The sequence below is a fragment of the Hoplias malabaricus genome, chromosome 6, assembly GCF_029633855.1.
Source record: "Hoplias malabaricus isolate fHopMal1 chromosome 6, fHopMal1.hap1, whole genome shotgun sequence".
Taxonomy (NCBI): Eukaryota; Metazoa; Chordata; class Actinopteri; order Characiformes; family Erythrinidae; genus Hoplias; species Hoplias malabaricus.
The window spans coordinates 11,727,117-11,751,700 of record NC_089805.1 but is presented as its reverse complement, the minus strand read 5'-3'; the positions used below and the strand labels follow the sequence as shown (position 1 = coordinate 11,751,700).

Here is a 24,584-nt window from a genome sequence, read left to right as displayed (position 1 = left end):
AATAGGTCTTGTTACTGAACCCAACTCCTGTACCTCTACCTCCATTTCATTGTTATGCAAGTTAATTTTATTTAATTGAACCAGAAATACTCATTTTACTAGTGAATGTGACATTGAAGTGAAAAGGAGGCTTATCTTGTTGTTTTCAGTCCTAGTTCATGTCAACATTCACTTTGCCGTATCATTTAAAATACAGAAGTGTTTCTACCTGTAAATTACCATCCGAGGGGTGTTTCCCCACTTCCTGCCCAAGTGGCCCATTGGAAATATCAAATTTTAATGTGTTCCGATTTCCATTTTGTGGTTAAGTTTCAGCTAATATTATAAAAGATTCTTCTCCCTTTTAGTCTAATATTAGAATTCACTCATTGTCTGTAGCCCTTATCCAGTTCAGGGCAGCGGTGGGTCCGGAGCCTACCCGGAATCCCTGGGCAGAAAGCAGGAACACACCCTGGGGGTGGGACAACACACACACACTCACGTTCACTCACCTACGGACACTTGAGTCTCCAATCCACCTACCACTGTGTGTTTTTGGAGCGTGGGAGGAAACACATGCAGACACAGGGAGAACACACCACACTCCTCACAGACACTATCACTATCTGCTGCAAATTAAACTAATGAAGCTTAAATAAACTACAGCATGCGTGTCACAATTAATGAAGCTTACAAGACATGCATTTTAAAAAGACTTAACAAAATTTTATTTCCAAGAATTTCAGCAAATATTGTCCATCAAGGCTAAAAGGGGAAAAAAAACATTTTTACTTAAAGTTGTGCTCCAATAAATGCAGAAAATGTTTAACTCCTTATGTATTAGATCAGGGGTCTTATATTTCCTGTTAAATGGTAGTAAGAAACACCTTTTACTAAAGTAGGGAAAAAAAAAAAATAATAAAAAAATAAAAAAAACAACCCTCCAGCTTGAGCACTGCTTGCCAAAAGGATGTGTACAGACTTCTCTTATTTCTTCCTAAACTGTACAGCAAACCAACTATTTACAGCCAGAACTTCCATCATATCAAGTATGAACTTGGAGATGATAAAATGTACAGGAGGATATGCAAATGAAACATTATAATATATAAAAGGGGCTGGGGGTATTTTAGCAGGAACCATTCCCCTGCAGTAATACAGGCCAAATCTAAGCTAATCCATGTTCATCAGTACCTTACTGAGAATATAAAGCAATACTGAAACCCACCTTTCTATCAAAGCATGTTGTTTTACACGGAGTCTCAGAGGACATACACACCTCCGTAGAGCACATGAAGTAGATCTGAAAACAGTTATATTAAAAAAAACACTAATGGTTACCAATAAGAATGTTTCACTGATCAAAATTCACAAAGAAAGATTACAGCACCTCCTCGTTAAGGTATTTATTGTCGGCGAGGTCCATAAACTGGAAGGCCTTCACTTTGAAGCGGCGCTGGTGGCGATTCTGTGGCTGGCTGGCGTTATAGAGGACTGAGACGTTTTCAGAGTCGAGAGGGTTTGGGCAACTGCAGAACACACACAAAAAAAAATGTAATAAAAAAAATAATAATCCAGACACAGTTATATGCAAACACTTGAACACCCCATTTCCTTATTCACCTTCTCCAACCAATTCATCCTGATTAGGGTCATGGTGTTTCCATTTTGGCTATCTTTTGTTTGCGGGACAGAATCCGACAACACTGATCTGATACAAGACTCTAAATAGAAACCCATTATACATTTTAAAACATCTGTGTTGCATGAGATTGATTATTTTTGTGCTCCTTGTCCAAGTGTGTATGAATTGTTGATGTTTGTATCAGTCTCCAAGTTTCTTCTCTTCTTAGTTTAACCCGCCCCAAGTGTGTAAAACAACACATACCCCTCGTAGAGCAGCACCAAAGCGCTCTTAGCTGATCGAGGGTAGGCCACACAGTAATGCACAAGCAGAGTGGCTTCAGGTTTCGGGGAGATTAACCGCACTTCAAGGTAGACAGGTTTCCCCAGGAGAACTCTCAGAGGCTGGTGATGCACAGACAGGAAACTGGAGAAGGTCTCGTCTGGAAAGAAACACGACTAAAGTGTCAGCAGATAATCTATATTTGGAAATAGCAGCGTTTAAACAAATACTCTAGGTCCACGTTCACATTACAATTCTGAACTGACTCAAATCTGATTTATTTCAGGGTTGTGTGAACATGTCAAATCTTATCTTTCCAAATCCGGTTTGAGTCACTTTCATATGCGATTGTAGATCGGATTCATTAGCATGACACTGAACGGTCAGATCAGATTTTATGACTTTAAAGCTGTGGTCATCTGCTAGCTCTGGCAGCCACTGCAGGCTGTGTCCCGAACGGCGCTGTGCTTCCTGCATCGTGAATGGTGCAGGTGATGAAACTACAGCTTCTGCACCAAAATAATACACTGAGTGTTAAGAAAGGAGCTGTGCAGGTGAGAGCTGAATATGAATGGATGTGTATTAAACATATTGCGCAGTGTTTGTGTGTAGAAACCTTTATTCAATAACCCACATCATGCCCTACAATGGTTTGGGACCATTTGGGATGGAGCCACGTAAACATAATGTGTGCATGTATGATGCTTCAAGGACAGATTTGTTCACATTACAGACAGATACAGGCTACTTACTTTTGAAATAACGAACCATCAAAATAGATGAATCCCATACGAGCAACAATCTGATGCTGGTAATGTGAATGCAGACTTCTAATTTTTTTGTTTGTTGTAGCTACAGTACCATGCCACACGTCGTTAGCTCTCAACTATCTGCTCTAATCTCTGAATCCAGAAGGTAAATAAAAGTCCATATAACCAAGTAGCTATAATGGACTGAATACGTTTAAGAAGAAAGTAAACTAATACCCTCAGCGATTCTGAGCTGGACTCCAAACAGCCCTTGGCCCCTGACCAATGACGGGAGGCTGGAGCTTTTCACCATGAACCCAGTGCTTGCCCAGCCCTTTCCTGGACCAGAATAAGGCTTTGAGTATCGACACTCCACCATTATCCTGGAAAATGCAGCATTAATCACAATCATCATAAAAAAAACAAAAACACAACCCACTGTTCCAGAATTTACTGCATTTCTTAAAAAGACTTTTAAAATAAATGTAGAACACAGCTTACATTTAAACAGGTAGCGGAAATGCATACGATTTTCTTCAGTTCAGCCCATAATCTCAAAATTTGGTCAAAAACTGCACAACAAAATTTAATCCCGTTTCTGAAACCATGACTCTATTGGCTACATGGCTCACCAGTGTGTGTCACTAGCATTTTCACCATCTCTTTGTTTCTACACTCACTGTTCATTCTCTCAGCTCTACTCACCACACAGGGTCACTGTATATTTCCACAAACAAAATAAATTGTTAATAAAATCACATGATAAATTGTGGATATTCTTAACTAAACAAACACTCAGTACCCATAAAACGTTTGGACACATCTCATCAGTGATTGGTGGAGTAGAGCTAGTCACTGTATAGAGCTGTGTACCAGCCCCTACCTCTGTACAACTTCAGTTACCGTCTCAGACACATTAAGAAGGGAGCAGTTCTACAAATGAACTCTCGACGAGGCCACAGCTGTTCACTGAAAACCATTCCAGGTGACAACCTCATGAAGCCGACTGAGTGTGAAGAGTGTGCAAAGCTGTCATCAAAGCAACAGGGGGCTACTTTGAAGAGTCTAAAGTATAAAACATATTATGGTTTGTTTAGCGCTTTTTTACCTACATAATTTCTTCATAGATTTAATGTTTTCAAAAAAAAATTGAATGAGGTGTCCAAACGTTTGACTAGTGCTGTACATTCACATCATGAGGAAAATGGCCCAAAACTAAGGAAACCCTCGCCGAGTGGGCATGTCCAGACTTTTGACTGGCACTGTATGCCTGTTGTAAGAGATTTTGCTCATGTTTTATTTGAAACCTATAAATTTAGACTCACTTGACCTGATGATCCCTGGTGATGACGCCATAATGTGTGGTGTACGTCCTTACAGCCGAGTGCACCTCAGCCAAAAAAACAGTGGTCTCTCCAATACGCTTCAGAAGAGAAGGCTCAGGTTAGGATTGAGTACAAAATGAAAGTCAAAGTCACTCAGACTCAGAGCTGGTGAAACTCACATAAGACCGAGTCCCGCACTTCGTCACTGAGAACTTAAAGATAGCAACGTTCTTATTAGAGATGATTGGTTTACAGCTTCTTTTCCCATCAACCGTCAAACTCTCAGGGTTCAGGGGGGTGCTCGAGATGTTGGCGGGAACAGCAAACACAAAGTGTCCATCAGCAGAGCATTCTTAACAGAGGAAAAGAAGAGGAAAAATGTCAAGCATCTGGAAACAGATGTGGGAAGAAGTGTACAGTACTTTTAAATTCACTTATAATTCAAAACAGACATAACTTTACCGTCCATGGGGTAGTAGCAGCTGGAGGTCTTTGGGTCAACACAGCAGCCTCTATTCCAACAGAGACCCCCTGCAACTCCAGGATGCGCACATGGCACTCTCTGTCTCACTGGAACACTGCAGCCTGTTGGTTCAACACATGGAAAACTGAGCCTAATCAAGGCTGAACTCATCCATCCCTTAATGAGTGTCCATCATAAGTTTTCAAAGTGTAATTCATTTTTACAGCACCATACTCAGACTAGAATGGGGGAGGAGAATGAGGGGGGCAGTTTCCTACCCTCCTCCAAAAGTTACACAGTGCAGTTTAGGCAATGCTGAGCACAGAGTAGCAATGGCAGAGGCTTTATTCTCCCTATTACAGCTCAGTCAGTTATCACAACAATTTTGCTGTCATTTTAAGGTAAAAATATTATGTAGCATTCCTTTAATATTCAATATAATACTAAATATTTTACAGAAGTATAGTTTTGTAAAAAACAATCAGTCCCTGTAAAAAAACAAGCAAATTATTAATATAAGTGATTATTATTTTAGCAAAGTTTCTATAAGGGCAGCTCTGATGAAATGAAGATACAAAATGCTTTGTAGTTCCAAAAATGGACCAGTTTATGCTCCTTACAGCAGAGAATACAACATTTACAAATAGGTTGAGTACATTACCTCTGCACCCAGGCCGCTAGGTGGCAGTGTAACTGTTATTTCAGAACATGAAGAAATATCATTGGAAAATGACTGGCTGATACTTTAAATTATTTGATCTCATCACCTCCTGGTTTGAAGGCAGGAGGCAGGATTCTGGTCGGGACCAAATCTGTCCCTCCTGCTACTGGAGACTGGATGGGAGGGTTATTAAAAACGACAGGACGTAGAGAACAATGTCCTGATGGTGAACAGCGAGGGGCTGAGGAGTTTGTGTCGCAGGACACGGTGGCCACCTCCATCTGACCCACAGTGTCACGATACAAGACCCTCAGGGTATAACCACCTTCCTAAAAAACACAGACAAACAGAGAGAGAGAGAGTCAGAAAGGGATATAAATGCCTGGATAAAATTGTTTTTTTGATTTCACTAAATCAACTGTAGTCACATAAACCCATACCTTTTAACATTTGAGAATACAGAGCGATAAGGGTGTGGATAACATCACAAGAGCTACACCAAGCCCACCCACCTCCAGAGTGACATAACAGCTGGAGTAACGAACTTGAAGGATGTTCCTCTTCTGCTGCTCAAACAGATGATATCCACACTCATTTGGAGCCTCCAGGACAGTGTACATCCCTGATAAACCTGCAATTGTTGCTCTGTATCATCATCCAACAACACATCTCCACCATGGAATCTTCACAGGGAAGACACATTCTCCATATATTTACCAAAAATAACCAAATTATTTGTATTAAACAGGTCAGATAACTGAGAAAACAAGTTCTTATCAGAGTCAAACCAAGACAGACTTCATAGACTCTCCCATACCTCAATGTAACAGATTTTTACAGAAAGAATTTTGATTCCTTAAAGAAATCAGCAAGGCTCTTTACAAATGGTTCTTTTAAGAAATCCTTTAACAAAAGAAACAGAAAATAGAAATACCACAAGCATAACCCATTCTACAGGACCCTTAAAGAACCCACGTTTAAGGGTATAGTGTGTGTAACTGATTAAATGTAATAGGGATATCCCAGCATGTACTTACCAAATACCTTCACCTCTGAAAGTGAACCGGAGGGTAAAACAACCTCCATAGCATCTTTCCCACAAAACACAAAGTATTTCTGAGGGTTTTTTTCAATATTATGTTCTATAATTTCAGCTTGAAGGACCTGTTCTGGACCGTGAGCATAAAGCAGTTTAAAGTAGCACAACACCAAAATAAGAAAAGCCTTGTCTGTTAAGGCCATGATTAAGGTCAAATGCCTCCAAACTAAATCATATACCTCGAATCCAAACGGCCTTTATTATGAAGAATCGATTCCCCAAAAGATTTGACTCTCGATTCCGTGAGTTGTGTGTATAAACTTCAGTCCCTCCTAAAAGTAAGTTTATTGTTATTTGAATAAAATACTGATTTCGGTAAATAAGTAAATACCATCTTTAGTAGAATTACGAACAACAACAGATCTTTAATGGTGCAACAATAAACATGTAGACATATCATTCAGCATCTCTCAGGCCATGAGCTGAAATACCGCCCTGTTCTTGATCATTTGTGTCTAAAATGATCCAAACAAATTACACAGAGTTCGAGAATTAGAAGCGGAATGTGTATTAAATTAAAGTCAATTCTTTGCTCTGTTGTTTTGAATACATGTAAAAAATATAATTTGTGAAACTTGATTAAATTGCAAATGCTGTAGAAAATGTACTTAATTCCATGTACTAGAGTATCTATAAATAGAAACTGTCTACCTCTGATAAATAGCAATTTCTGTAGTTAACTAAGCACTTTATGGAACCAACCCTGCCTATGTTTTGTTGTTTGTAATCAAATTTCAAGAAAAGAATTGTGCAGAATCGACTCTAGTGAATCAGAGTTGAAGCAGACTTCAGAATTGACTCCTTTAAGAAGCAGTGATGAAGAACACCTGGTAAAACGGACAACAGCATTAACTTCAATTTCCTTCCTTCCTTCCTTCCTTCCTTCCTTAGTTCTTTCATTTTTTATGAAGACAAAACAAAAATATAAGCAGGTTTTGTTCTCAGGGAGAAAAGGCATTCTGGATGTGGGGAAACGTGATAATAATATATTTACAAGGAAATGAAGTTTTAATGAATATATTTAAGTCATTCTCAGTGCATCTGATGAATTGAGAAAAGTGTCTATTATTTTAACATATATGTCTTTAAAATAAAACATACTCCACAACATGACATCTCTTCTTTCTCCGAAGCGTTAGATGGCGCTGTTCAGGTCTGTTTTTCAGGCAACAATGAATTAAATAAGAAGAGTAAAGGATACAGTGGATAGGTATAGGTTTATTCTTAACTATTTACGTTTTTATTTTATGTTTATTTACACACATTTACGACTGCTTATAGATAGAGCTCAAGTCCCGTGGGTAAGTCATCTTATTTACGCTCTTATCTTCGAATATGAGAACACAAAGCTGAGACTGGCTACCTATGTAATATTGCATTCCACCTTAAAAGGTTCAGCAGTTACAAAGGGTATCAATTTAAGGTGGAACCCACAACTCGATAAAGAAAACAAATTCAGCTCAAATAGTGAAGCTTCAGTTAGTATTTTTGTTTTAATGTTCCGTTCCACCTTAAATCGTCCAGCAGTTGCATGGTGCTTCGTTTAAGGTGGAAAATTCGAATAAGGAGGAAAGAAGTTTGTCTTGTTAATGGCTGTATTCATCATTCATCTAATAAGCTGATAGTTTCCTATACTTAGTTTGTAGTTTTTATTCCACCTTAAGGACTGTAACGTCACTACTGAGGCACTTTAAGGTGGAATGAAATGGAAGAACTGAGCCAGTTGGAGAACTTTACTCAAAATATTGATTTACTGTGTCAAATATAACCACAATTTGGTCAAAATATTTGTCCACTATGTTAAAATAACAGTTTATTTTCTTAACTAAACTAACTAGTTAGAGTTAACTAAAATAATTCAGCTATTATTATTATTATTTATTAATATTATTATTATTATTATTATTATTATTATACACCTATAAACAATTTATAAACATATTATAGTATTATTTAAAATAATGTTTTACTTTTTTGAAATGTAAAACCTAAAAAATATAAAGTGTTTTTTTTTTTTTTTTACTTTACTGCAAACAAAAATAAATGAATGTAAAGTGTATAATTTTCTGATTTTCTCAGCCAGGTCAGGATGAGTGCTGAAGCGGCGGATCGTGAGGCTGTGAGCGGAAGTCGACCCAGCACTCCTCCTCAGACCTCCTGGTTTGAGTTCCTCTTGGAACCGTCTTTACTGGAGCAACATCTCCATAAAAACAACCCAGGTCTGTCTTAATGTGGTCTTAAATTCAGCAAACACTGCATTTCTTGGTTGATGTAACAGCTGGAAATCTGTAGAGGATGGTCCCGATTTATCATTCATGTCCATCACTTACCGACTTTCACTGTGCACTTGTGTCACAAAGGAAGACATGTTTGACTTTATAAATTAGATTCTAAATGACCATTAATTATTTTGCACAGTGTTGTTGTTCAATTCTACACTACGCTTACATCTCCTTTAGCTATTCTTCTTCTAAAGTGAATAAAGTATGTGGTTCTGAAATGTTGGGATTATTGATTTCTGTATCTCATTTCTCATTCTCATATCTTATTTTATCACTTTTGTTTTTCTTTTCTGAACAGACCCTTCTCCAGTGCAGCTGGTGATCCAGTTCCTGGAACAAGCCTCTAAACCCTCCGTGAATGAGCAGAATCAGGTCCAACCGCCGGTGGATAACCGCAGGAACCGCACCCTTAAACTACTCGCTCTTAAAGTGGCTGCACACCTGAGGTGGGACCTGGACGTCCTGGAGAAAGGGTCAGTGTCAACCAAAGAACACAGCTTAATAAAGGGACGATACTACTAATAATAATATTACACTTTTATATAGAGCCTTTTACATACCCCACGGATGTGTTAGAATTGAGTACGGAGAAATGGACAAAAATAGAAAATGAAAATATTTTAGGAAAAGATATGAACTAGGCTTTGAAGACTGAAAGAGAGGAAGAAGAGCAAATAAAAGATGGAAAAGTGTTTTTTTATATATGTGGTGGCTGCAAAACTGAAAGACCTGCTGCCAATAGAAGAAAGTCTATTTGAAGCATAAATTGAAAGTATAATTTAATTTGAAGAAAGCATCAATCTGTCATTTTTAGGTACAACATAAATAGCGGACCTTATTTATTAACTCACATGATTTGAAGAGACAAACTGCTTCCCTGTCCCCGAATGAACTAGTTTATGCTCCACCTAATGGCAGTTATGTCCTTTTGGGCCAAGCACAGAGTTTCTGAATCATCCAGGCTGTTGGAAAAATTACTGTTTTGATTCTCTTTGTTTCCCTGTACCCTTTTTCTGGCAGTACAGTGTCTGTATAATGAGTCTTTTAAGGTCATCCATCTTGAACTTTAATGGATTCATGTTTGTGTGTCTGAATGTCCCTTCAGTCTGACCATTCCAGTGCTGAACATGTTACTGAACGAGCTGCTGTGTGTCAGTAAAGTCCCTCCAGGTGTAAAACACGTGGACTTGGATCTGTCCACTCTTCCTCCCACCACAGCCATGGCAGTTCTCATCTACAACCGCTGGTGAGCCAAACATAACCTATTTTAAGAGCATAACCCTCCTCTAAGACACGAGTATTGCTGTTTGTTTAAAACGATTTGAAATGATCTATTTAAATTGTGTGGTCACTTTATTGTATACTGCATTGCATAATATGTTATAGTGCCTGCACAGTGTTATTTTAATATAGTGGTTTATATATTGGAACAGGCAGAGGTGAATAACAATTAGAAAACAAATTCTGCTCTTTGTAATAAAACAGGCGAATTGTCAGTGACCTTGAAGTTCCTCAGAGAAGCGTCTTGTTTTTTCCACAATAACTAATATAACGTCATATTGCAAACCTCTGCCTCTTTTCTGGGTTCATTAACATATTTTATAAACTCATATTTACAAAGACATGCTGTTTTTTGCTTCATTAAAGTTAGTTGAGGTGGTTCAGGTATCAGTTAAGTAAGTCTGGGTGTTTTCCACTGGAAGTATACTAGGCATAGCCAGTTGAGAGGAGGCCCATTATTCACTTGAGAGATTATGTCTCCTGCTTGGCCTGGGAATGCAGAGGATCCTTCAGGAGGAAAAGATGAACCTGTACTCAATACTAAGTGCATGTTGTTAAACTTCTATGTTTCTGTATATTCAGTGAGTATAAGAATATAAATCTATGCTTTAAATGATCACACTCTTATTGTATTCAGCTGATGTATAACCGTATTCTATTTCTCCTGCTCAAAGGGCCATTCGCACCATAGTGCTCAGCAGCTTTCCTGAGAAACAAGCGAAACCCGGACCCCATCAGCTCAATATGTATGTATATACAGCATTTATCTCTGAATCTCACACTTGCCACCAATATGCAGCCTGTCTTCTTGGATAAGTTCCTATCTCTGGCATTTATATTTACATTATAGATGTAAGGTTGTCCAGAACAAGTTCCAAAACCGCTATGTGGTCCACACAGAGTCTAAAGCAGACTGAAACTCAGATTCCAAAATGTCTGTTGTGATACATTGACATTTTAAATTGAGTCTAGACCACTGTATTAATATCCTCTCTAGTCAAGGGCTTGTCTTTACCTATGTCTCTGTGGAAACTTATAGAGATGCTTCATTTAAGATGGGATAATTTACTCTATTTGTTTGTGTTCTTCCAGGATGAATCTGGTTCAGCAGGAAAAGGAACTGACTGAGAACATACTGAGTGTGGTGAGACATTAAAAGGATATTCCTACACTCTCAGAAAAACTGTCACTGTGGTGTTACCCTTAAGGGTACATACTCAGTACTTTTAGTTAGGAATCATAAAGCCCAATGTATACTTCTGCACTGACCCTATGTCGTAGGCTAGGCGTCGACACGAACCCTACGAGTAGCCTGACACGCACCTCTCGACACAGACCGCGACGACTGTGATTGGTCAGAAGTCGAACAGATGTTTTTGTGCAAAACCGAAGAAGTACAGAAACATGAGCTCTTCTCCTCCACACACAGAGATGCAGACAGCAGCACATTCACAGCCAGAGATTTCCTCAGACATGTGTGCTTCAGGGATGAATAAACATATTGAACAAAGGAAAAACACAGAGGTCTCCGGGGGAAAAAATATAACTTAATGAGAAGCGATACTGAGAAGGGGAAAACGTGCTGGCTTTGTATTAGTTACTATCCTGGCACCTCATGTAAACCCTGCCCTGTCCCAAACCACAACCTACTTCGTAAATGGTGTACTTTATAAAACTAATACTAGTACACCACTACATTGTGTACTACAGCATGTAGAAGAAAGTGTTTTGAGATTCAGTGGTGTGGCGGTGTAATTGCAGAGCGACGCAGACACCAATGCAGTAGTATATATTGGGCTTCATTGTACCATATTCTATTTCATACACCCCATTTCATCTCCAGGATGTGTATTTTGTTGTTTTGTTTTACTCGGTTCTATATAAAGCTGACAGATATTCACCTCTCCTACTGGAGAAGAGAATGTAGCTTTAGGGAACACAACTGGCAACAGTAAACAATAATGTTCCTTCTGAAAAAATGTGGGCACTGGCATTGTAGTTGTTCACACCTACGGACACTTTTGAGTCGCCAATCCACCTACCAACGTGTGTTTTTGGACTGTGGGAGGAAACCCGAGCACCCGGTGGAAACCCACGCGGACACGGGGAGAACACACCAACTCCTCACAGTCACCCGGAGCAGGAAACGAACCCACATCCTCCAGGTCCCTGGAGCTGTGTGACTGCGACCCTCATGTTTCAGTAATAATTAATTGGGCAAATCTAGGAGAACGCACCAAGTTTGAAACTTTTGAGAAATGTGGCTTAGACCCTGGTTTCTTTTTATGGGCCTGATACTGATTTACAGATAGAAACTTCAGTGGCCTTTTGGTGTTGAGTGTTGTCTCTAATGTTCCACCTCTGCAGCTGAAGGAACAGGCCACAGACTCCATTATGGTTCTCGAGGGTGCTCTGAACATTAAAAAGGATTTTTACATCCACACACTTCGAACATTGGACCTTCTTGCTGCAGATCCCAGTACAGCCAACGGAGAGACAGAGTCCTCTACAGCAGGCCTCAGGATCAGCGCTGATGAGCTCCACTGTCAGGTGAGGTACACTGTGTGTCCAGGGGCTTATAGACACCCCTATGTGGAAACAGCCATTGATTTTGCACATACAGCTTGTATAATCTTCTTAGAAATCTTTGAAATGAAATGGCATGATCTGCTTTATTCCCCTTGTTCTGTCCCTCGCTGCAGGTGCATTATGATTTGGGAGGAATTTATTTTCAGCAAGGTGGTTCTGACACCTCTGTGTACGAGAAAGCCCAGGAGCACTTCCGAAAAACAAGAGAACTGCTCGGAAAGGTAAAACTCATTACGCTTAGAATTAGGCCTGTCACAATCAGTACAATATTAACTTCTCATACAATATATGGACATATCTGCTATAATATTTGCTGACCTTATTAATCTACCATTGTGTTTCGCTTGTGTTTGTTTGCATAGGAATTAAGGTCACAATTATTTAACTGGGCTCTTTTCTGGGGCCATTATATTGATTTGTTTCGAAAGTATGGTTTTATTTTATTTATATATGTTATATATTTAGGATAGTTAAACTTTTTTTTATTCCAATTGCAATATCTAATTATTCTTAATTACGCTTTTGCTTAAAGGGGTCATATTATACAAAACTCACACTTTGAGTGCTTTTGTATTTCCAGTTGGGTCTCTACTGCTCCTATAAACACTCCAATTATGAAAAAAGACATCCCCCCATTTTCTTTGAGTCAGTTGAAAGAGTTTGGTGTCAGGAATCATTCGCTTCTAGGAGCTGTTTGGATGGCTCCCTTATTGTGATATCACACTAGGGTAATTTGCAAAGATCAGCTTTCGTGAAGGTGTTTGTGCATGCAGTCGGACCTCTCTGTACGCTCACAGCGCATGTTGCATACGGCCTCACAAATTAACGAAGGCCCCCTCATCTCAAGTTAGAGAGAGTTTGTGTATCATCAAAAGATGAAGAGAAACTATCCTTCAGGAAATGAAAAGGGGAAACAAACACTCCATGAGACTGAGCTGCGGGAACAGCAGTGAGGTAAACCTGTGATTGTTAATAAATAATAGTGTGCGTACACAGAGGTGCGCTGCGCATTCTCTCCACGGCCTTAAAAGCCTCGCAGCACCACGGTATCATGAACCAAACTTTGAAACAGAAAAGAACATAATGATGGTTTTATACGGTCTAGTACTTGTTTAAACTTCCCCAACACACTAGTACAGTCTAAAATAGCTTGCAATTTCATAACACCTTAAAAAATGAGAGTTATTTCCAAGTGCTAAGTTGGTATTCAAGCCTTGGAGTTCTTCGAAATTTCAATTCCACCTTAAGTGCTCAGCTTAAACAAGGGATGGGTGGGATGTGACCAGCAACAGCTTATTTTCATAAAAATGACAAAGCCCTTTAATGGCTCGTTCTGAAAGGGACTGTAACTGGCGAGAACAGAGCTGGTGAGACCACTTTATGTGAGTGATTTTGAGCAAAGAGCTTCATGAACATGTTTTGTAGCCCATAGACCTATTCTAACTTGTTTAAAAAGAGGTATAATATGTCCCCTTTTAAAGTTCATTGCTTTTTAAAGAACTGTAATTGCATTATTATTATTATTAGTATTATATAAGTGGCTAAAACTGGTCTTAAAATCACTATAATATAATTTAACACCATTATTTCTTGAATAATGTCGTGACAGGCCTGATTTCACTGTGTGGCTTTTACATGTGCGAAATTGTTCCACTACTTTCTTTTAAATTAGACTTTTGCTTGTTTCTAATTCTTTTCTTATTTTTCGTATATTTATTTTCGTGTTATTTGCAACAGCTGTTTTAGTTTGTGGCTTAGTTAGAGATCTATTATAAGAAAGAAAAATTAGAAACTTAACTAAGGATGTACAGAAGATTGGACACATGTTTTGTGTGTGTGATTTCCAGCTGAGTTCTGACCCGCTGCACTGTCACCTGGACGAGAAGCGATTGTGTGGTTATTGGAGTGCTTGCAGAGCACTCACCGGGGCTTCAGACTCCAGTGAGACTCAGCTCACTCCCTACAGCCTCATCAACAGCTTCATCAAAACACAGAACTACCAGGTTACACATGTTTTCTATATTAGTGTTTCAACTGTTCTCTAAAATGTTAAGATAAATTGCATGTTTATTTGAGTTTTCACTCGTTTTCTCTGAGAAAATCAACAGTACATGGCATTTCAGAATGTTTGTCTTGTTCCTTTATTTGGTTATTCAGAGAATTGTCATGTTAATGACCCTTTTAAAGCTGATTATTTTGCTGATAAGAGACCAATCTCAACTCCTTGTGTTTCATGAGTCTGTGTTCTCATCACCGCAGGGGTTGATTGATGCCTTCATCAAAGACAATGTCACACTCAACCTACCCAACACTTTCAGACACTCAATTCAGCTGGAGCTCTTACACAGAGTCCAACAAGGGTGAGGAAGTACAGTTGTCTTCTGTTTATGTTGACTGCTGCACAAATGACACTTTAGAATCGTAATTATATACCACGGTACCAGACCCCTTTTGTGTGTTTCTTCCAGGGATAGAGCTTTGGAGGAAGTGTGCCACATGCTGTGTGTGTGTAACGCAGTGAGAGATGCTCTGGAGGGTCGAGTTCTCAGCGTTCGCTTCCAACAGCTTCTGCTCAAACCCACAAAGAAAACCATCAGCTTCCTGCTGGAGGTATAATCAACAAATGCCCATTGCTCAAACAAGGGGGTGCATCACTTTTTCTCTCAGTGGAGCAAGGGTTTTCTGATTGGTGGTTGATCATTTTGTCTAATTGCAGGTGTGTACAAAGTCTTTAGACAAGGAGCAGACTCCAGAGATATTCAAAAGGAAGATGGCTCTCTTTCTCAAGTGAGTATTCAGTTTGATGTAACCGTGTGCTCTTGGAATTAATCTTTTGCTTTTGATGCTTTGTGTTCATTGAAAGCAGTTAATGAATTGCACTCTAGGTCTTCAGGAAGGTCTCAGTATTGGTGGAAATCTGTTGTGTTGCATTGACCCCAGGGTGTTTGTGTGCAGGAACCTTTGCGAGAGGCTGGAAGAAGTTCCTCTGGCTTACATGGTGTCATCCCATAAACTCTTCATGGACCTGCTTATGGATGAGGAGAAAAAGAGTCTTCTGGACCAAATGAGGAAACGCTCAGCTACAGTCAACCTCAGCGCCAAGCCACTGCCCTCCTTCTACGATATTCCGTGTACGCTGAATAGATTTAAACTCAAATTAGGCTGCGTTCACATTAATAGCCTCAAATAATTCCATTTTGTTGCTCAGATTGGATTTGTCTATCTTGACCATTTGCAATCTTAAAAATAAAGGCCTGTATCTGTCTGTAAGGTGAATGAATCTCTCCCAGAAACGACCGCACCAAAAGGGTCCCTAAGCCTTGTGTAGTGCATGATGTAGGTTTTTAAATAATGGCTTCTAAAACCCTCTAGTGTGTAAGATGTCCAGTACAAATCCATTTATATTCAGCTCTCACCCTCAACATTCAGCGTGCTGTTTTGATGCAGGGGCTGTAGTTTCATCACCACACAGTGCACTTTGTAGGAAGCACATAGCCGTTTGAGACACAGCCTACAGTTGCTGATGGCTCTGATTGATGACCACAGCAATAAGCGCATGGATACAGGCAAAAAGACACAGGAGATTTGACAGTTCACATGCCCATGAATTGGATACAAATCTGATCTAGGAGCACATTTGACAGTGACTCAGATCTGATTTGGAAAGATGGGATTTGTCGTGTTTACACAACCCGGAACGAATCAGATATGTCACTTTAGCCTTGTACTTTGAACGTAGCCTTAGCTAAGATTTAAACAATCACCACTATTTTAACATCATTCCATCTTAAAATTCACAGGTTCAGTTTTGCATAATAAATAATATCATGCAGTGAAGCCAGAGCTGGCTGAGAATCATTTGGCACACCCTGGACAGGGCCCCAGCCCATCACAGGGCATCACAAACTCATCTAGTCTCTCTCTCTCTCTCTCTCTCTCTCTCTCTCTCTCTCTCTCTCTCTCTCTCTGTCTCTCTCTCTCTCTCTCTCTCTCTCTCTGTCTCTCTCTGTCTCTCTCTCTCTCTCTCTCTGTCTCTCTCTCTCTCTCTGTCTCTCTCTCTCTCTCTCTCTCTCTCTCACCTGTGGACATTGTTCGATAGTTCAACCACATACCAGCATGTTTGTTTGGATTTATAGTAGTGCTCTGAGCACAGATCAGCTGTGTCCTGGATTAAACCAGTTTTGTATATCCCCTTTTTATTGTTTTTCTGTTTTTAATAGCCTCCGCCAGTGTGAATATCGGTCAGCACGAGCAGCAGCTCATTCTGTCACTGGACGCTCGACAGATCAGACAGATCCTCATTGAGCTCCATGGTATGGCGGAGAGGTCGTTCTGGAGGGTCAACAGCAAGGTCAGGTTCTTAATTTACTGATGAGTGCTGTTTGTAAAACATTTTAAAACATTCCTTATGGCAGTCCTACTAATTATACTTATCTCTTATTTCTTTGCTGTTTGTTTTCCCGCTAGTGGGAAGTCCCGTCAGATTACGTAAACAAGATTCTCGCCATTAAAGACGACCTCACTCGTGACCTGGTGTACATTCTGATGGCAAAGGGTCTTCACTGTGTTAACATCAAGGTCTGTATTCAAGCCTTAAGCAAAGCTAAACATGACCCTACTCAATCTTCCAGACTGATGCTGCATGCCTTTTTAGTCCATATTTTGCACGAATGATTAGATGAATGTCAGTAGTGGGCAAAATAAAGAAATAGAAGCTAGAAAATCCCTGTGCAATTCTAACTGTTTATTAAAAGAGGGTCATTTATATCTGCAGGCACATGGTTTAGCACTGAGTAACACTCCCTGGTTACTGCTCAGCAGGTTAGTGTAACAGATCATTTTGAGAATCTGAATTCCTGTGAATTCCCAGGACTTTGTTCGTGGAAGGCAGCTGTTCTCTGCGTGTCTGGAGCTGGTGACAGAGTTCTCTCCGAAGCTGAGGCAGGTGATGCTGAACGAGATTCTGCTGGTGGAGATTCGAGCTCACGAGTCCGGAGCGGCCGAGGGGAACACGGAGAGACCCCCACCCGACCTGGTCAGCAGAGTGAGAGGATACCTGGAGATGAGGATTCGTGGTGAGAAAAATTCTGCTGCTGCTCTCTCCAGTGCTGTAAAGTTGGGCTTTTCTGGAAGGGTCACCGGTTCAGTTCCCGGGACCCAGAGGAGACAAGTAATTCAGGCTGAAATGCCCTTGAGCAAGGCACCTAACTGCTCCCTGAGCGCCAATGTGGTCACAGCCCCCTGCTCCGGTGGTGTGTGTGTGTGTTCACTGCCCCTGGTGTTTGTGAAGAAACACACTAGAAGAACCCACTAATGAATAATGGTCCTCCTTTCCCCACAACTCTCTGCTCATGCTGCTAACATTTCAGTGGTGTTGCATTAACAGCAGTTTAAAAAGAAAGAAGCAGAGGGTTGACCATCTCGAGGCTGGTGTCACTGTGCAGTCAATGGGGGGTTCACTGATGGGGGAAACTGGCATATGTCCAGTTAAAAAATGCCCACTCTTTCTGTTCACAGCACACACTTTGGAGATGCATTAATCTATACGACAGACAAGTTAGCAGACAGAATGTCAGCAGAAAAATAATAAAGATAACTACGTGATTGCTTGTTCTGGAGCTGTGTTTTACAAGAATATCTCGACTCTGATCAACCAGAATTGCTTCAGACTGTGTTTGTGAATGTGTTTCAGATATCCCTCTCCGGCAGGTGGTTGGCGAGGAGTGTGTGGCCTTCATGTTAAACTGGCGAGAGAATGACTACCTTACACTGCAGGTCCCATCATCACTGGTCAATAGTAACCCTTACATTAAGGTACAGACCCTTTATTCAAACTGAAAATAAATTTACCTCCAAAATGTAGCAAACTATGTAAAGTGACATATGTTGTGTGTGTTGTGTTTTTTTTTTTTTGTTTTTTTTTTTTAAAATGTGATCAACTTTTTATTCATTTCCACATATTTAAGAACTGGGAAGGGGAAGGGAACGCAAGACTGAGAGATACTAAAAGACGTACAATAAATAAAAACCATTTAACTGAAAATATTATCCTGAATGGAATCATATAAAGCCCTGTGAAGGACTGGTGTCCCCTCCAGGGTGTATTCCTGCCTTGCGCCCGATGATTCCAGGTAGGCTCTGGACCCCCCGCAACCCTAATTTGGATAAGCGGTTACAGATAATGGATGGATGGATGGAATCATATAAAGTCTCCTGGTTACCAGTTGTTGAGGACTGTGCATTAGTTTAACTGTTAGGATTCCATTCTGACTATATTTTGAAAGCTAGAGATTCATAACTGAAACTGAGGGGTATAATGATTATCTAGAGTTGTATAATGATTTTCTTAACATCTGTAAAACCTGCCAGTAACGTCCTTCACTTAATCAAAGTAAATTGAAACGTTGAGCCATCATTTAAGAGACAAGTGTGTCGAAAGTGGAGTGGTGAGATTCAGTAGATTGGACAATATGCCTACGGCAGAAGACCATAACCATGTTGCAGCCATAACTAGAAATAAGTTTCATTTGATATCTCCTGTGTGGTGTTGCATAAGCCCTGTGAATAACTGTGAAATGAATAAGCCGAGGTTAGATTTAAATTGGACCATATAGTTTACCAATCCAAAAAGGGGCCGAAGAAGGGAGCTCTCTGTCCCAAAGTTGTTCAATAATCAGTGGTTTAATGTGATATGTATGTATTTTTACTTCAGTACAGAATCTCTGACACATCCAGGCCATATAAAAGCTGTCAGTATGTGTCAATATAAAAGCTATTTCATCACATGAAGACAGTACTCTGGAGAAAATCAGTCATTACTCCTTCATTTAATTAATCCTTCATTTCTCTGGAGTAGTTGGGACAGCTGCTGGCTGCCACCTGTAAGGAGCTCCCAGGTCCTAAAGAGAGTCGACGTACTGCTAAAGAGCTGTGGGAGGTGGTAGTGCAGATCTGCTCTGTGTCCAGTCAGCACAAACGCAGCAGTGAGGGCAGAGTCAGTCTCATCAAGCAAAGAGAGACCTCTCTCAGCATCCTGCCCAGGTGATGAATGTACACACACACACTTACAGAATATCTGCTACCTTTGAATGGCCTAGCGTTACATTGATTGTTTTTTTCTTTTGTTTTTTTGTCACAGTGATAAACACTCTCTCTCTTTACAGGAGTAAATTTGTTACATTCGTGAAGAAGATACGGGTGAGTTTGAAAAACCTTATACATGTTAAGAGAAATGAAAATGCTTGTATATATGCTTTCCTGTGAAATTACACCAAAAAGTTTGGTTTCATTTACAGTTACCGTTTATTTCTCCTGGAGAAATAAACAAACATGCAAATGATGCTGATGGTGTCGTCATGGTAAATTATGGCCATTTTTTTCTCACCCAGGAGCCTTTGGTGCTGACCACTCTCATCTCTCTGTTCGTGAGACTGCACAGTATCGTCCGGGTGAGTCACTTTTTTTTTTCCTTTTTACTCGTCAAAGAATATGATGTTCAAATATTCAGTATTAAATATATGAATGACCCTTTTCTAGGATGACATTGTGAATGAAGTGATGGCAGAGCATCTCTCCATATGGCCCTCCTCCCTCACCAAGTAAGACTTTAACTCTTAGGGTAGGTGGTAACTTGCTTTGTTTTTCTCTGTCCACGGTTTCTCATGTATCATGACTCTGCTTGCTGCGTGGTCGTTTCTCTGACCTCATAGAGACATGAAGGAAAGAATCTGTTGCACTCCAGTCAGAACCTCAAAAGGTAATGGGCTAAATGCAAAGCGGTTGCTGAATTAGTTTCAACAAACCCTTTAAAAGTGACGTTTACTGTACGTTCTGGATGCAGTCAAATTACAGTTTGTGAGTTTGTTGAATGACTAAGTGCTTGGTGAGGATCTAGAGACCATAGAAATGTTTATTTTAAAAGCATATTTTTGTTTCTAAAAAGTGTGTTTAAACCTTTTTAACCATTCAAATGCTTCTGTGGCCCGTCCAGTCTTACATATGATGCTCTCTGATCCCATTTTAAGAACAAAATACTGGAATACAGGTTACAAAATGGTGGTTGTGATGTTTATGTTACGTTGGGATTTTAGCTCAAAAATAATTACAGAATACGACAAAAAATGTAGAAAACAAAACAGGTTCCATGTTTTTTTTTTTTTTTTATTGTTCTCATACTTTGGCTTTTGGGTGAGCTGGGTCTGGACTTTTATGGGTTAAAATAATTTAAAATCACTGCAGTTCACTTGCTTTTAATCATTCTTTAAGCATTGTTTTACTGTATCTACTTTACTAAGAAGTATATTGGACGATGTTATCCCAAAGTTTTGTCCTCTGAAATAAGTATCAACCACTGAATATATATATATTTATTATATCATTCAGACCTATTTATAATATAATCCTGTGATATGTCTTATTGTCTCTTGCTATCTCCCAGTATCCAGTGTGTGGATGTGGAGGCAGTGGCGGTGACCATGAAGGAGCTGGTGAACTTCGCTTTGACCCTAAACCCCAACAGCCAGTCCTGGCTCATCACTCAGGCAGATATATACTTTGGTATGTGTGTGTTTAAAAAAAGGTCTCTTAAGGCCTTACCACACTGAGTCTGATTTTTACATATGAATAAAACACACGTATGTTAACGATGTCCTTCACACCGTGTTCGAAACTGACGGACTGCGACGCTGCGAGTGATTTTGAATTAGAACCTGTTATATTTCTGATTTTGTCTGTCTGATTTTAATGCGTCCGTCAATCAGAGCGCTGTTGACATGGTTACAGCCCCAACTAATGAGTAGGAAGACATGGGTTGAACAGTTCGTTGACAAACCTTAAAACATGAATAAAGAAAATATAATAATCCCTTTTAATGAGAAGACTCCCTCAGCGAGCTTCAGAAACACTGCTGGGCTCCCCGTGTTGTACTGGAGACTGGGGGGATTCAGTGTGGTGTTTAGTTTTTAGTTTTTTTTTAGTGTTTAAAGTAAACCTAAATAAATTCATCATTTTACCTACTACATAATTCAATTTATTTTCCAAACAAAAAAAAAAAACCTCAGATGTGGTGTGAAGGTTCAACTACCATTTGTTTTTTAAAAGTTGTACTCTGTACATATAACGTCCCTTAGACATCTAGACGTCTTTGTCTGATCAGTGTACTCAGAGCTTAGTGTTTAGGCATTGTTTCCATATGGCAGGTCTGTTTTGATCCTGGTGTAACTGCTTTGTTACTGCAGTTCTTTGGAACAAGTGTGAATGCTGCCATTAGAACCCTGCAGAACCAAACTGAGAGAGAAAGGAGATAAATCTGCAAGGGTACATGTGGGTTCTCAAGGTTTATTGCTCTGTAATATCAGAGAAAACCAAACTAAACTAAACCCCATGAGCTCAGCTGGTCATGTTGCATGTATTTACACTTCTCCACCAGAGAGGTCTCCAAAACCCTAGTGGTTACGTAAAACTGCAGCTTTAAATCTGTGTCAGAATTTTGTGGAGTGTTTTGTATATTATAAAAATGTCTTTAAACTCTGTATTTATTTTAAATGAATTATACTGTGTATTAATCAGAACTAACACTTTAAAACTCTTTTTCCTTTTGATTTATATTGTTTTTGTGAGCAGTAACGAACCAGTACTCTGCTGCGATGCACTATTACCTTCAAGCAGGAACGGTGTGCTCAGATTATTTCACCAAGCCTGTGCCTCCAGATGTCTACACTGACCAGGTACAAACAAACAACCATAGTCCCGTTCTTCTTCTGTGCTGCTTTACGTTTAGAGATGAGAATTCTGTGCGAATTTAGAGCCAAGTGTCTGACTCCTTCCTCCTGATTTTGAACCTGTAAAATACAAGCTTCTCTAACTCTGACCTGCTCTTACAGGTTCTAAAGAGAATGATCAAGTGCTGTTCTTTACTCAACTGTCACACTCAGGTAAGAGAGATTACTAAACTAAACTTATTTTAAAGGGACTATACATTTGTCTTAAGGAAAATAAAGCATTACTACATTCAAACAATTTAAACATACAAACATTTTCAAATTTTTGGGTTGAATTTTTAAATAAAATGAAAAATATGTGAATGATTTAATAAAAAAAGCAAAGGACAGTTACATTGATAATTTTAAAAACGATTCACTCTGAAATATGTATAATCAGATAAATTAGGGTTATTTTAAGAGATATGAAAACAGACTAGAGATTGATAGAAAAATGAAAATCTATCAATCAATAAATAAATGGTTTAACAAAGAAAATGTATAATTGCACACATTTATTACAAATATAACTGTGACAGGACTCCATTGTTTGGTAAATACATTAAGTCTTTCTGAAATCTAAACTTTTATTTAAACTTTAAAATGAACCAAATCCTTATCTGTCGAAAAGAAAACAAAAATCACATTTTCATCGTTTTTAATTTTACAATTAATTAGAATCCAAGACTCCTTTAAACTATGTGAAAGTTTAATGAAGATTGAATAAAGTTTTGAAAAAAAAATGCAAAACAATCAAGACTTTTTTTCTTGACAAAGGTCTAATTAAATGTAATGGTTTCTGTGACATCAGAACCATGAGAAGGTCTAGTGTTAATGATACTGGGTTTACATTTTTATCTAAATCAATATTGTGTTAAAAAAGCAAGTACAATTTGATTTGCAATAATAAAAGACCTTTAAACACTCGAGGCTGTAAACTCTGCTTTTCCCAGGTTGCAGTTCTGTGCCAGTTTCTGAGGGAGGTGGATTATATGACGGCGTTTAAAGCCCTTCAGGAGCAGAACAGGTACAGATATGCAAACTACACTTTATTTTAATTTGAGATGGATGCAAGTAAATATTCTTAATTTTTAATATTTCCAGCCATGACTCGATGGATTCCTTCTACGACTACATCTGGGATGTAACCATCCTGGAGTATTTGACTCGTATCCTTTCAGTTCCCTTGTGTGAAAGTGTCTCTCTGTTATTTCATTTTATTGTAGAGGTTTCTTTGCAGAGCTTGTGAGGTGAAAAACTTTTTAAAAATATTTTGTCATGTATATTTTCTTTTCCAAGTGCAATATTTTAAAGAGCATGTTCTGACAAAATTTCGTTTTTCATCCTATGTTTTCTCGTCCTTTTTTTTTTTTCCTCCTCCTTTTTGTTTCTTTTTTTAATCCATTTTTCACTTACTCTTCCGCTAGAGGTGGGCGATACCGGGAGATTTACAAGTAAATACAGGGCCAGTATCGCCGATATTGATACTGAGGGGGGAGGGGTGCTTTGCCCTGACTCACACACAGACTTTAGTGGGAGAGAATAAAAAAGCTTGAGTATTGATCTTTTTCTACGAGTATTGATCAATACCAATACCAGTGTTTGGTATCGATATTTGGATCGATCCGCCCACCTCTACCTTCCGCACAAGTGTTTTAAGTTTAATCCTCGCCCTGAAACATTTATGTGCTCTCCAGACAAAGTGAGTCTAGCCTTAACATTTTTTAACTCAGATATCCATCACAAGCGTGGAGAGATAGAAAAAAGACAGGTGGCTGTGAGTATCAAAGAGAGCAGCTCTTAATGTTTCTCCATATTGATTTGCCAGTCAGGTGGGACTGCTGGGCTTCAACCAGATGAGAAAAAACCTAATTTAACCAAGACCCAAAATAAGAATACAGCTTGTAAGGAAACAGGGGTTAGTTACAGTTAAATGTCCCTCCAATATCTAATCACATTTTTCATTCAAACAAAATCATTCACGATGGCGCAGCAGGTAGGTGTTGCAGTCACACAGCTCCAGGGACCTGGAGGTTGTGGGTTCAAGTCCCACTCCGGGTGACTGTCTGTGAGGAGTGTGGTGTGGGTTTCCTCCCATGCTCCAAAAACACGTTGGTAGGTGGATTTGAGACTCAAAAGTGTGCATAGTTGTGAGTGTTGGGTGTGTTCCCAACTTGTGCCCAGTGATTCTGGGTAGGCTCCAGACCCACCGCCGCCCAGAACTGGATAAGGGTTACAGACAATGAATGAAGTAGTTTAATTGTGTGTTGATCAGGTTGAGCCATTTCTGACATCAATGGTTTATTTGAACAGATCAAGGCTATTGGTCAGACGGAGCTGAACTCCAGTAACCCCGAGGAGGTACTACAGCTCGCCGCTCAGAAAAGGAAGAAGTTGTTCCTGCAGGCCCTGGCTAAACTGTACTTTTAAAATAAAACCCTCTGCCAACAAATGTACATTTTTTTTTAAATTTTTATTAAAACACCAAAATA

At 39.3% G+C, this 24,584-nt stretch overlaps 2 protein-coding genes across 7 annotated transcripts; one reads left to right on the top strand and one right to left on the bottom strand.

The window, feature by feature from the left end:
* Positions 1-697: 697 nt before the first annotated feature.
* Positions 698-6,359, bottom strand: LOC136699543 (zona pellucida sperm-binding protein 4-like). Of its 2 annotated transcripts, XM_066674331.1 has the most exons (11): positions 6,121-6,359; positions 5,596-5,714; positions 5,190-5,412; positions 4,422-4,544; positions 4,139-4,311; positions 3,960-4,057; positions 2,872-3,017; positions 1,868-2,045; positions 1,370-1,508; positions 1,208-1,282; positions 698-744 (listed from the first exon to the last, which is right to left on the bottom strand). In XM_066674331.1, exons 1-11 carry the CDS (start codon positions 6,323-6,325, stop codon positions 739-741), a joined length of 1,485 nt encoding a protein of 494 aa, XP_066530428.1. In that variant the 5' UTR covers positions 6,326-6,359; the 3' UTR covers positions 698-738. The 2 variants fall into 2 exon arrangements, with proteins under 2 accessions (XP_066530428.1, XP_066530429.1); XM_066674332.1 differs by lacking the exon at positions 6,121-6,359 and having other exon boundaries at positions 5,524-5,652.
* A 34-nt stretch (positions 6,360-6,393) lies between these two features.
* Positions 6,394-24,572, top strand: ints8 (integrator complex subunit 8). 5 transcript variants are annotated; one of them, XM_066674327.1, is made up of 29 exons: positions 6,420-6,460; positions 6,922-7,012; positions 8,262-8,401; positions 8,763-8,937; positions 9,570-9,710; positions 10,420-10,491; positions 10,838-10,889; positions 12,113-12,295; positions 12,448-12,555; positions 14,182-14,337; positions 14,594-14,694; positions 14,803-14,944; positions 15,051-15,121; positions 15,290-15,465; positions 16,555-16,685; positions 16,802-16,912; positions 17,205-17,409; positions 18,027-18,148; positions 19,191-19,375; positions 19,498-19,531; positions 19,723-19,782; positions 19,871-19,932; positions 20,772-20,890; positions 21,956-22,059; positions 22,216-22,266; positions 23,046-23,119; positions 23,197-23,261; positions 23,826-23,869; positions 24,406-24,572. In XM_066674327.1, the coding sequence occupies exons 2-29, from the start codon at positions 6,999-7,001 to the stop codon at positions 24,520-24,522; spliced, it is 3,015 nt and encodes a 1,004-aa protein (XP_066530424.1). In that variant the 5' UTR covers positions 6,420-6,460; positions 6,922-6,998; the 3' UTR covers positions 24,523-24,572. The 5 variants fall into 5 exon arrangements, with proteins under 5 accessions (XP_066530426.1, XP_066530424.1, XP_066530427.1 ...); XM_066674329.1 differs by lacking the exon at positions 6,922-7,012 and having other exon boundaries at positions 6,394-6,460; XM_066674330.1 differs by lacking the exons at positions 6,420-6,460; positions 6,922-7,012 and adding an exon at positions 7,297-7,392.
* The last annotated feature ends 12 nt before the right edge of the window (positions 24,573-24,584 follow it).

Bases quoted from the DNA above. Each gene is read 5' to 3' on its own strand.
- LOC136699543 (XM_066674331.1), bottom strand. From the start codon at position 6,325: ATGGCCTTAACAGACAAGGCTTTTCTTATTTTGGTGTTGTGCTACTTT. The intron at 5,715-6,120 runs GTAAGTACATGC...CAACAATTGCAG, and splicing joins TTCAGAGGTGAAGGTATTTG to GTTTATCAGGGATGTACACT. The intron at 5,413-5,595 runs GTGGGTGGGCTT...TGTGTTTTTTAG, and splicing joins GCTGTTATGTCACTCTGGAG to GAAGGTGGTTATACCCTGAG.
- ints8 (XM_066674325.1), top strand. From the start codon at position 7,430: ATGTTTATTTACACACATTTACGACTGCTTATAGATAGAGCTCAAGTC. The intron at 8,938-9,569 runs GTCAGTGTCAAC...ATGTCCCTTCAG, and splicing joins CTGGACGTCCTGGAGAAAGG to TCTGACCATTCCAGTGCTGA. The intron at 23,120-23,196 runs GTACAGATATGC...TAATATTTCCAG, and splicing joins GCCCTTCAGGAGCAGAACAG to CCATGACTCGATGGATTCCT.